Source organism: Mytilus edulis, unplaced genomic scaffold (assembly GCF_963676685.1).
Source record: "Mytilus edulis unplaced genomic scaffold, xbMytEdul2.2 SCAFFOLD_193, whole genome shotgun sequence".
NCBI classification, from domain to species: Eukaryota; Metazoa; Mollusca; class Bivalvia; order Mytilida; family Mytilidae; genus Mytilus; species Mytilus edulis.
The window spans coordinates 52,119-64,344 of record NW_027268747.1 but is presented as its reverse complement, the minus strand read 5'-3'; the positions used below and the strand labels follow the sequence as shown (position 1 = coordinate 64,344).

Here is a 12,226-nt window from a genome sequence, read left to right as displayed (position 1 = left end):
CAACCAGAGCGTTACTCAACATAAGAAACTTAGATGAAAAATGTTTTGTATATGCTATTATAGCATCCATACATCCTACGTGTTCAGGTGACCCTTCTAAAGTGCATCACTACATCCCATATGAACATGAATTGAACATGGAAGGTATACAATTGCCCGTTGCACCATCATTTGTGAGTAAATTTGAAAGGCAGAATAACATTTCAGTAATGGTGTTAGGATTTGAAGAGGGTGAATTTTTCCCCCTCCATGTAACAGGTCTAAGAGAAGCTCATCATGAAGTTGACTTATTGTATTTGAAAAGTGGGAATAAAAGTCACTGGTGTTTGATTACAGATCTCAATAGACTTTTATATCGAACAAAATGCTTGGGACGCAGTCATAAGTATTGCAGATTCTGTTTATCAGGTTTCACCAGTGAACATACTTTAGAGAAACATATAAAATACTGCTCAAAATTTGAAGCTCAACATGTGACATATCCCACCAAGGGGGTAGACGATATACTAACATTTCAAGATCACGCCAAACAGTTACAAACATCATTTGTTATTTATGCTGACATGGAAACATTTTGCGAACCTATGGTTACTGAAGAGCCAGAAGATAATCGAACCAGCACAACGAAATTAACAAAGTTGATACCATGCGGGTACGGTTATCAAGTTGTTTGCATCGATGACAGATACACTCAACCACCTAAAATATATAGAGGTGAAAATGTTAGTGAACACTTCCTTCATAGTCTTCTTGACGAAAATAAACGTATAAAGGCTATTTTGAACAATCCTGAACCCTTGTGCATGACTGTTGAAGATGAGGAAGATTTTCAATCAAGTACACATTGCCACATTTGCATGGAAGAATTTACAGATTCCACTATCCGCGTTCGAGACCATGCACATGTTTCAGGTAAATTTCGTGGCGCTTCATGCAGAGATTGCAATCTTAATTTTAAAGAACACACATTCGTGCCAGTTATATTTCATAACCTGAAACAGTTTGATGCACATTTAATCTGTTCCTCGATAGGTATTTTCAAGAGTGAAGAAATTGGCTGCATAGCCACGAATGCAGAAAAGTACATCAGTTTCAACCTATCCAATCTGCGCTTTATCGATTCATACCAGTTTTTGAATTGTTCACTAGAGGAATTGGTATCGTCAATGTCTAAGGAGAATCCGAAAGAAACATTTAAACATTTTACAAAAGAATTTGATGATGATAAGCGGATTGCTCTTTTGTTGAAAAAAGGAACATATCCTTACGAATACATTGACAATGCAGCAAGGTTCAATGAAACTGAATTACCCTCTATAGACAAATTCTACAGCAATTTATCAGAGAAAACAATTAGTCAAACCGAGTATGAACATGCGCAACGGGTATGGAATCAAATGAATATTAAGAATATAGGCGAATATCACGATCTTTATCTAAAAACTGACGTTCTATTATTAGCTGATGTATTTGAAACTTTCAGGAAGAAGTGGATAACGAACTATTCCCTCGACCCTGCAAATTATTACACTCTTCCAGGGCTTTCCTGGCAATCTGCATTGAAAATGACTGGTGTGAGACTTGAGCTATTGACAGATCCTACAATGTGGCTCTTCTTTGAGCAGAGTATACGAGGAGGTTTAACAATGGTGAGCTGCAGACATGCAAAAGCAAACAATCCCTACTTGAGCAATTATGATCCAGCTTTACCAACTTCATACTTGATGTATGTAGATGCGAACAATTTATACGGTTTAAGCATGAGCATGCCATTAGCTGTGGGGAAATTCCAGTGGTTGTCAGAAGAGGAAATAAACGATTTCAATGTCTTAAATGTATCCAATAACGCTGACATCGGATATGTCATTGAATGCGATTTGGATTACCCAGATAACTTACACGATCTTCACAATGATTTTCCTCTTGCAGTTGAAAAAGGAGTGATAACAAATGAAATGCTTTCACCTCATTCACGTCATCTGTATGAGCAAGCAAATGATGATGGGAAAGAATACCAACCGAGCACCAAATTGCTAGCTACTTTGAAAGATAAAAAGCATTACATCTTGCACTATGTGAATCTAAAGTTATACCTCAAACTAGGTTTGGTTTTGAAGAAGATTCACAATATAGTTTCATTTGAACAGCGTCCATGGTTGAAACAGTATATTGACTTCAATACCGAAATGAGGAAAAAGGCTACTAGCAATTTCGAGCAAAAACTTTTTAAAAATGGCAACAATGCTATTTTCGGTAAATCAATGGAATCGTTGCGGAAACATATCAACTTCTCTCTCTGTCATAGGTGGGATAAGTTTCAAAAACTTACTGCAAAATCATCATTTAAAAGCTTTAAGATATTCAACGACCACTTGTGCGGCGTGCTACAAACCAAAACAAAAATTTTCTTCAACAAACCAATTTACCTAGGACAAATGATTCTCGATCTGTCAAAGGCGCACATGGTTGATTACTACTACAACCACATGAAAAAACTATACAAGGAGAATGTAACATTATGTTACACAGATACTGACAGTTTCATTATGCATGTGAGAACTGATGACATATATAGAGACATGTCGTTAAACAGTGAGCTATATGACTTTTCAAATTATCCAGCTGATCACCCTCTTTACACCAAAGACAGGAAATCGATTATTGGTTTATTCAAAGATGAATGCAAGTCCATTCAAATGGTGGAATATATCGGACTAAGAGCAAAAATGTATAGTTTTATCACCGCAGACGACAAGGAAACTGTAGTAGCAAAGGGTATTAAAACCCGAAATGTTAGATTCGAACAATATAAAAACACCTTGTTCAATTGTTCTCCACTACTCTCGCATATGTACACTTTGAGAAGTTTCAACCATCAGATTCACATGGTGAAGGTTGTGAAAAGTGGACTATCACCATATGATGACAAGAGACACTTGCTGGATGATAATGTGCATTCGCTAGCATATTTTCATAGAAAATTAAAAGAAAAACATTAATACAATTGTAAATTGAAAAAAAAATCCATATCCGTAATAAATTCAAGAAAAAGAAAACACACTGTACAATAATTATATAATATTTTATTTCATGTAAATAAATATATGATTTTATAATAAAATATATCAACATATTTAAGTTTTATCCGTTTGCTATCAACCTGGGGAAGTGAAATACATAGGGCAATGGGGAGTAGCATGGTAAAATGGCGACTTTAACTTAAAAACCCCAATGAAAATACATAACTTTAAAACCCAAATGGACCTTCAAACAAACTTCAAACATAATGACAATAGGACAATGGGGAATAACACCTTCAAACATTAAGGCAATAGGACAATGGGGAATAACACCTTCAAACATAGGACAATGTGAAATAACACCTTCGAACATTAGAACAATGGGGAATAGCACCTTCAAACATTAGAACAATGGGGAATAACACCTTCAAACATTATGTCAATGGGGAATAACACCTTCAAATGGGGAATAACACCTTCAAACACACCAGTGAAATACATTGGACAATGGGGAATAACACCTTCAAACACGATGAAAATATTACAAATAAATTTTAGATTAAAATATAAGAGACATATTCTTTGGTAAATTAAACACAATTATGAAAATGGGGAATTACACCTTCAAACGCACCAGTGAAATACATTGTGCAATGGGGAAAAAGACCTTCAAACACGATGAAAATATTACAAATAAATTTCTTAAATTTTAGATTAAAATATATGAGACATATTCTTTGGTAAATTAAACACGTGAAAATCGCATGTTTAATATTTTCCTTAAAATATCGGAAAAGTTCTCCCTATTGAACGAAAGTCCGAGTGAATTTAAAACAGACCCTGGGACGTTCTTTAAATGAATGAATATCTCTTCAGATGTGAAATGGCTGCATTCCCTTATCATTTTATTTAATTGATATCTTTGATCAAAAATTTCCTCGGCAGCATTAAACACATCTAATTCGGCAAATCCAGGATTTAAAACAAATTGAAAGTCTGCATAATCCATAAAAATAATTAAAATTGGTGAGGGAATTTTACAAAAAAAATCTCTCATTTGAATATCACATTTTGTTGTTAATTTATTATAAATACATGCAACAGATAAAGTTCTTAATGAAGGTGGAGCTGACCGCTTTCGTTTTTCACTCAGTGTCTTTTTTTCTACTTCTTCTCCCATTGTCCTTTTTCTGTTCTGATTGGCTAAAAGAAATAAATAAGATACATAAACTCTAGTAAAATAGTTTTCACATCATAAATCTACAGATACATGCATGAAAACAAATGAACAAAGTGCGACACCTGTATTAAGAAATTGGATTTCATAATGGAGATTTCTAAAATAAATGAAAAGGATGAATTGAGTAGTGCAAATGTGGAAGAATATTCACTTAAAATGACAGATGAGCATGATTACAATTTTATCAATATGGATACAGCTGAAATCAGTGACCAGTTTCCACAACTGCACTGGCTTGGTGCAAAGATGAAAATTGTCGGATTGTTATTCTGTTCGATAACTCTAGCAGTTATATTAATAAATGGGCCATTAAACAGTGAAAATGATCCTCCATTCATATCTGATGATGTTAAACGAAACAGTAGCGGAAACGATTTATTTTGTAATAAAATGGACACTTTTGCTTTATCTGAAGATATTTTTGTAAATACATGTATATTGAATAGTGAACTGTTTGTATTATTGAGAAATGATCCTCTTAGAAATGAAATCGCTTTAAATCAAAGGCAATGGTTTTATCTTAAAGCGAGTATTTCACATATTGATAAATCAATCTTTGATTGGAAAAATGTTGCTAAGTTATAAATGATTTCTATCCTAACTATTGTATATAAGAACATATTAGAAACAGAATAAAAATTTGATCACTTACTGGTGTTATCTTCACTCGCCATCTTCAACTGCTTCAGAAAGTATGAATCCAGCTCCAGCTGTTTTCTTTTTCTTCTTTAGCCCCTTGAACGGGCCAGATTCTGCTGCAACAATCACCTTTCTGACGTCCGACTCTGACACTCCCGCCTCCTCATCGCTATCGCTGATAGCAATCACCTTTCTCTAAAATAAGAATATCATAATATAGAAAATCATCTTAAAATTTTAAAGTTATTTCAATGTTTTCAATTTTTTTTTTTTTTTTTTTTTTTTTTTTCTTTTTATGGTACATTTAATTGGATAATTACTTTAAATTCATAAACTTGAAAATTATAACTACTTATTTTGATTTACATAGAAAAAAAAAAACAAAAGTTGTTTTACCTTTCTTTTCAAAGTAACTTTTTTTACTTCTTCTTCTTCTACTTCTTCTTCTTCTTCTTCTTCTTCTTCTTCTTCTTCTTCTTCTTCTTCCTCTTCAACAACTATAACCTTCTTTTTCCTGCTAGGTTTTTGCAGCTAAAAAAATTAATATATAATAAAAACAATTGAACGTGTAAGAAATCATATAAATCAACGTTTGCTGTGGGAAAGAAATTCGTATTTATTAGCGGTTGAGAAATTTACCTAGAAACAAAAATGTTGAAATATCTGCAACTGAACGTTTATCAAAACATTTTTTACTTGCTATCAATAACTTTGAAAATTAATACTAACAGTGGTGAAATCAACCCAGAAACAAGTGAAATATCTGCAGCTGAACGCAAGCCGCTTGTAAATACTCTCTATCAATAACTTACTTTTAACTAAAACGTTTGTTGTATATTAAACCTATAAAGTATATATTTATGTTCAATTATTTGCTGTTGAAGGATAATTAGAACGTTTATCATATAGTTTTTACTCGCTTTCAATAACTTTGAAAATTATGTGTACTTACTAGCAGTAGTGAAATTTACGAAAAAACATATAAGGTGAAACATCTGCAGCTGGTGCTTTTATTAAACACTCGCAATATCTTACTTTAAAATAATTTTGTAGATCGCTCCTATTTCTTAGAGAATAAAATATATATCACGCTCAACTATTTGCTGCTGAACGATAATAATTTAGCTATATGTTCATGTAAATATTTACTGCTAAATATTAGAAATCACTAACCTGTTTTTTTATTTCTGCCTCAGCTTTTAAAAGAACTGGCTTCAGATTGCATAGCTCTTTAAACTCATCAGTCCCAAGAGTTATGCTTCTGCTACTTGTTAAACTGCCTATGTGGATATAAACATATCCCTTGTACGGTGTAACCGCAATGTTCTTCTTTCTTCCAAAATTCAACTCAGCCCGCTCTACTTCTCCACCAAATCCCCTCATGTACTCAACCTGGTTCATCATTTTTATCGCTTTATGATAGAATTGAGTGTACCGCGTTAATAAAGGAATAAAGCTTCCGTTTCATTAAATTATGAATAATAGTTTCCAACACTTATTTACTCCTAAAGGCTCGCCAACCTTCCATTATCCATGTTACACCATTTTATTAATTCATATGTAATTTCAGTGTAGATCTGTCCCGATCGCGATTTTTCATGTCAGATTGATCTCCAATATTGCGGCAGTATTTGGATAATACACCTTCTGTTTACATTAAATCTTAGTTCATCAGTTTAAATATAAAGTGTTTATCACCTTTCAAATTTGAAAAGTGATCATTACTCAATAAATTTTGATTGTTTTTATTTAAGATCAATTATATATTATAGATTTGTTCGAACCGGATTTTGATGGTTATTTTTTACATCTCATTACTATTTTTTCTCTCTATATATAATTTTTCCTTCATTAAAACAAAACCTATTTTCTTTTCTTTTCTTTGGATCATATTTTCAATGGTAAATCGAGTTGGATTTTGACGATTATTTTTACATCTCATTACTATCTCCTTTTTTTTTCTCTCTCTCTCTCGCTCTAATTTTTTTCATCGTTAAAACACCTTTTTTCTTTTCTTTGGATCATAGTTTCAATGGTGAATCCTATCTCCTTTTTCTCTCTCTCTATTTTTTCCTTCGTTAGAACATAAGCGACTTTTTTCTTTTCTTTGGATCATCTTTTCTTTGGATCATATTTTCAATGGTGGATCATATCTCCTTTTTCTCTCTCTCTCTATTTTTCCCCCTACATGCTACTTTTTTCTTTTCTTTTCTTTGGATCGTAGTTAATTGTTTTGCTCATGACTTTTTTGCAGCTAGCTAATTTTTCCCATGTGTAAATATTTCATTTGATAAGATTTGAGATTGAAGCTTGTGGATTACCATCTTTTATAATTAATAGTTGATAAAAATGTTTTAAGCAAAGTTTTTGTTTTGCAAATTTCTAGATATGCTCTTTTCTTTTCTTTGGATCATTGTAAATGGTGAATCTTGTTTTGTTCATGACTTTTTTTTCAGCTAGCTTCTTTTTTCCTGTGTAAATATTTCATTTTCTTGACAAGATTTGAGATTGAAGCTTGTGGTTTGACCTCTTTGAAGAGTTGTCTCATCAGCAATTAAACCATATTTCTTTTATAATTAATAAATTTAAAGTAGATAAAAATTAATTAAGCAAAGTTTTTGTTTGCAAATTTCTAGATGATATACAAATGGTGTCAACTGGTAATCATCCACATTGATTGGGGTAGCAATGCAGTGGGAAAAGTTTAAGAAAAGTCTAATTTATTAACACATATCAAATACAAATACTTTATTCCATGAAACAACATAGTAAGTTTCAAAACAAATCAAGTTTTCTGCACTATTTATATAACAATTGTAAATAATATAAACAAGAGAACTATCAAATGAAATTTGGTTATAAAAAACTTACATCATTTGTAATGCACCATTTTTTTCACATAAAACATGTTATAGAAAGCACCATGACAGCGGTTACAAATCAAGAATTTTTATATATTTATCTCTAGGTTTAACTTAATCATATAGCACTATAAAAAGTAATAAAAACAAAAGAAAAAAAGTTTAAGCAAACACAATATGATAAAATATGCGATAATATGTTGTAATTAAATTTGGATGCTGTAAATTCTCATATGAAAAAATTCCAAAGATGAAAATGATGATAAAGTAAACATAAAAACAAAAAGTTCTCCAAACATTATATACATATATATATTATTTACATATATACAATAATACCAATCATATTTGTTTTTTAATTTAATTTATTTCTATTACAAAACTAAACATATGTAAATGGAAAACTAAAAAGAATAATTTAATGAAAGGAATAGATTAATAATGAACTTTAATACCAGAGAAAGTAGATTATTTAATGAAAAGAATAGATTTATAATGAAATTTATGGTTTGAATGAGCATGAAACATATAAACTAAGGTGAATTTATAAAAACAAACTACATGTATACTACTATTTACAATATAATAAAATGAGAGTAGAGAAATGCGAGTATAATCAAAATCTTTTCTTTAATTAAAATAAAGTGTAACTAATCCAAATAAATCAAATGAAAGAAAATTGAAAAGTTTTGGTGATATAATTTTTCATAATATAAGTAGATTTGTAGAATACATCCTCATCAGTGATTATTAAAATTTAGATAACAGTGTATAAATAAGTTTATAAAATTTAGAAAAAAGATTATAAAATTTAGAAAAAAAAAAATAAAAAAAATATAAAATTTAGAAAAAAAATTTAAAAAATTTCATAAAATTTAAAAGTTTAGAAAATTAATCATAGGTTAGTCTCTGTGGCCGAATAGATATCCTGTTTGATCTTCTCAATATTCTTGGTGGTTGTTGTTGTGCTGGGGCTACTCGTCTGTTATTTTCACGTGGTGGAAAAAAATAATTTATAATTTCTTGAAGCCTTTCATAAATTGCGATGAGGATATATTCTACAAATTAAAAAGTAGTAAATACAGAGATAGATATTAACTTAAACAGTTTTTTTTGGTGTATTAACAAAATCTGCAATTTCTATTTCGGATAGTGAATCTGCATCGACATTGAAGGAGAATTGGTGTTGGCGGAAATTGGTTTTTGCAGTTCTCTTCTTTTTGCAGATGCAAAATAACATCAGCGACAAGAGCATAACACATGCTAGAGATGCTGTAAAGATAAATTTGAATATGTCACTTACTTTAAAAATTATAAAATATATTGATATATATAAATAGATTAGACCATTGGTTTTTCTGTTTGAATTGTCTTTATAGCTTACTGTTTGGTGTGAGCTTTTGCTCTGTGTTGAAGGTCATACTTTGATCTATAATACATTGGCACTCATACCGCATCTTTTTCTTATTTATAAATAAGTGTTTTTATTAGAACATGTATATATTTTTATTTTATTTATTTATTTTATTTTTATATTGTTTGTCAATCAAATAAATAAATTAAATTTAGATACTTACCAAAAATCATTATAAGAATGATCTTAATATTATCTAGACCCTTGTCTTCCTCCTGTGCATGTGGTGTTGACTTCTGAAATAAAGAAATAAAATCATGTATTTCATGAAAATGTTGATATTAAAAAATCTTATCCTTCACATTTTAATTTGTTTTTAAGCACTATACTATAGAGAATACAAATTGACTCGTTCATGTACATGTATTTCCTAATAAAAATAGAAAACAAAACGGACGTTTTAATTAAAAAAATATCAGATAAATGCTTACCAGTTGTTTATCAGTGGTGCCGATTGACAATGTGGATCCTGGTGTTACTCTTGTTGCTGCTGTTGTTGTTGTAGAAGCTATGACTCCATTCTGTAAAAAAAAAATATACATAATGTAAGAAATGTTTTACACAATAAAATTAATAAATAATATATAAGATCTGCTCATAGTTTAGGTTGTTTCTAGTCACTTTACATATAGAGACAATACTACGTGATTACTTTAAAGCTCTTATTATTCTGTTATTCTTTTCTAATTTCCTATATACTTACATCACAATGTATACCATTAACAATTGTTATTGTTTCTGGTGCTGCTAAAACATTGCTGCATTTAGAATTTCCTTGTTTGATCTCAATTGAATGCAGGTCTCTATTATTTGCAAGGTCCAATTGTCCGGCAACAAAAAATCTTTCGAATACGACTTTCTTTACATCTAGTCGGATTCTGGTGTTGTAGAGCCCTGCTCCAGTCCATCTGCAATGGAGAGTATCCCCCTCCACTGTGCATACATCTCTCAATTCATGCGAGCATGAAACAGCTGACATTGTGAAACAAATGATGATGAATATAAACATGGTGTTGATGGGTGACATTTTGCAAATATTTTGAGGAATTAAATACCCGGATGAGAAATAAAAACAATAGTCTAATTAGGGAATAAATTAGGGGTAATTAATTCCGTGATATATGGTTGGGATAAGAGTGGTAGATGGATAAGGTTTAATTAATGTTTGAGTATGGATTGTTTTAATAAATAATAATAATAGTTTTTACAATATACGCTAGGGTTAGGGTTAATTAATATATTTTCAATTCTTATTCATTTTTTGTTACAAATGAAACTTAAAAGTTTTATAAAATTTCTTCTCTCAACGCGAAGTCATTTAATCTTCTATTTTTTCAGTTTTACTTTTAACTTCTTTATCCAAAATATTAACAATTTAAATTGTCTATATGTTAAATGCGATGGAAAATAAATCAAAACATTCTTTTATAAGTGAAAAAACAAAATTTTCATTTAATATTATACAACAGTTATATTATGTAATTTTCTTGACGTCTGCAAAATGCAACGTGTGAAAAAATCAAAACAGTCTTTTATATTTCTACAAATTTTAAAATCCAATATTTTGATATTATTCAACAAATATATTATACAATTTTGCTAGCGGGAACAAATTTTTGTCAACGTGGCAAAAATATTTGCTGCTGCCACACAATATATACTACTAATAATGTGGTGAATATTTTTCTCTTTCAATGTTAAAAAAATTGCATGACAAAATGTATATAGTGAAATTCATCCGCCAATATCTCTTGAGTTGCAGAGATGATAAGACCTTTCCGATCTCGGAATAGTTTTCCATCTTCCCGTCTCCACTGGCAAACGATGATTTCCGCATCTAAATTTACATAAAGTATATGAAAAATTAAAAGGCAAAATCGATAAATACTTTTCAAATTTAAATTCAGTCTTGAAAATTCTATAACATAAACTTTTTGAGGATTGATGTAAATCTGCACACCACTCTTGTCTAAATTGGTCTTTAAGCTTTTGCTCAATACTTAATTTTATCCATTTTAATCTTGGCAATGCCATACATTTGACATGCCACATTCATCAAATATTTTCTTAATACATCGCATCCATTTATTTCCTGTACCATAATTGTTATAATTAATATATATATAATAATTTATAAAGTATACAGGATAATTTATCTTCATTCGTATTATCATGGAAGTAATATTTAGAAGGAATAACAACGACTTCACTTCAAAGGTTTCATCTGCGTTACCGCCCATCTTTCAATAACTTGTTAATTGGTTCAATATCTAGCATGGAAGTTTAGTCTCCGCATGTGATCGATCAAATCACTGACACTTATCGGTCATTTTCGTGTTCACGGAGAACTACGAACAGACAAGTTTTTGTCGAATATACTTGCGAAGTAACCCGAATAGTGAATCGTTACATTCCGTTGATGTACGCTGCCGAAAAAAGTCATTCGTTCAATTTTTATTTTAGTCCAATTTTTCCATATTTTTTGTTAGTTTGATCCTAATAGTTAAAACCGACAGCTTTCACATACGAAATTGGAGAACAAAGTTGTGTCATTTCAATTTTAATATTAACAGACAATTAAAAAAACCATTTCCGTATAAAGTTAAGAAGATGATTGTACAAAAATACGTTTGGACCCCCTTTATTATCAATTAAAATATTCACAATTCTTAACGGTTCTATCCTTCAATTTAAGTTCTTAATACATAAACTAATTTGTGTAAAAAATAATTTACCGTAAGACAAATAGATTCAAGCCCATTTCGTCGGCTTGTTATATGTTTTGCTGTATAGCTTAATTATTATATCAATACAAGCATTCCACAATAAACACTTTACCGAAATATTATCCCCGTTCTAGTTGTCCAGTTTCAATAATGCAATCAATGACATTTATGACATATACATAAATTTAGAATACTTGAAAGTAAATATTATTTTATTCAATCTCGATAAACTTTGCACATTTCAACAGTAAAAAAATCTATGCCTACATTTGCCTACATTATTTTGTTAAACATCATGTGAAACCTGATCGATTCATCGGTATTTA

At 30.4% G+C, this 12,226-nt stretch overlaps 3 protein-coding genes across 4 annotated transcripts; 1 reads left to right on the top strand and 2 right to left on the bottom strand.

Moving 5' to 3' along the window:
• The first annotated feature begins 137 nt into the window (after positions 1-137).
• Positions 138-2,999, top strand: LOC139508540 (uncharacterized). The gene has a single exon (XM_071295966.1). The coding sequence runs from the start codon at positions 138-140 to the stop codon at positions 2,997-2,999; it is 2,862 nt and encodes a 953-aa protein (XP_071152067.1).
• A 1,077-nt stretch (positions 3,000-4,076) lies between these two features.
• Positions 4,077-6,303, bottom strand: LOC139508543 (ABC transporter F family member 4-like). Its single transcript, XM_071295969.1, has 4 exons — positions 6,073-6,303; positions 5,296-5,430; positions 4,913-5,094; positions 4,077-4,223 (listed from the first exon to the last, which is right to left on the bottom strand). Exons 1-3 carry the CDS (start codon positions 6,301-6,303, stop codon positions 4,924-4,926), a joined length of 537 nt encoding a protein of 178 aa, XP_071152070.1. The 3' UTR covers positions 4,077-4,223; positions 4,913-4,923.
• Positions 6,304-7,632: 1,329 nt separating this feature from the next.
• LOC139508541 (uncharacterized) lies at positions 7,633-10,201 on the bottom strand. Of its 2 annotated transcripts, none has more exons than XM_071295967.1 (4): positions 9,878-10,201; positions 9,606-9,695; positions 9,338-9,410; positions 7,633-9,032 (listed from the first exon to the last, which is right to left on the bottom strand). In XM_071295967.1, exons 1-4 carry the CDS (start codon positions 10,199-10,201, stop codon positions 8,860-8,862), a joined length of 660 nt encoding a protein of 219 aa, XP_071152068.1. In that variant the 3' UTR covers positions 7,633-8,859. The 2 variants fall into 2 exon arrangements, with proteins under 2 accessions (XP_071152068.1, XP_071152069.1); XM_071295968.1 differs by having other exon boundaries at positions 7,633-8,818.
• Between the last annotated feature and the right edge of the window lie 2,025 nt (positions 10,202-12,226).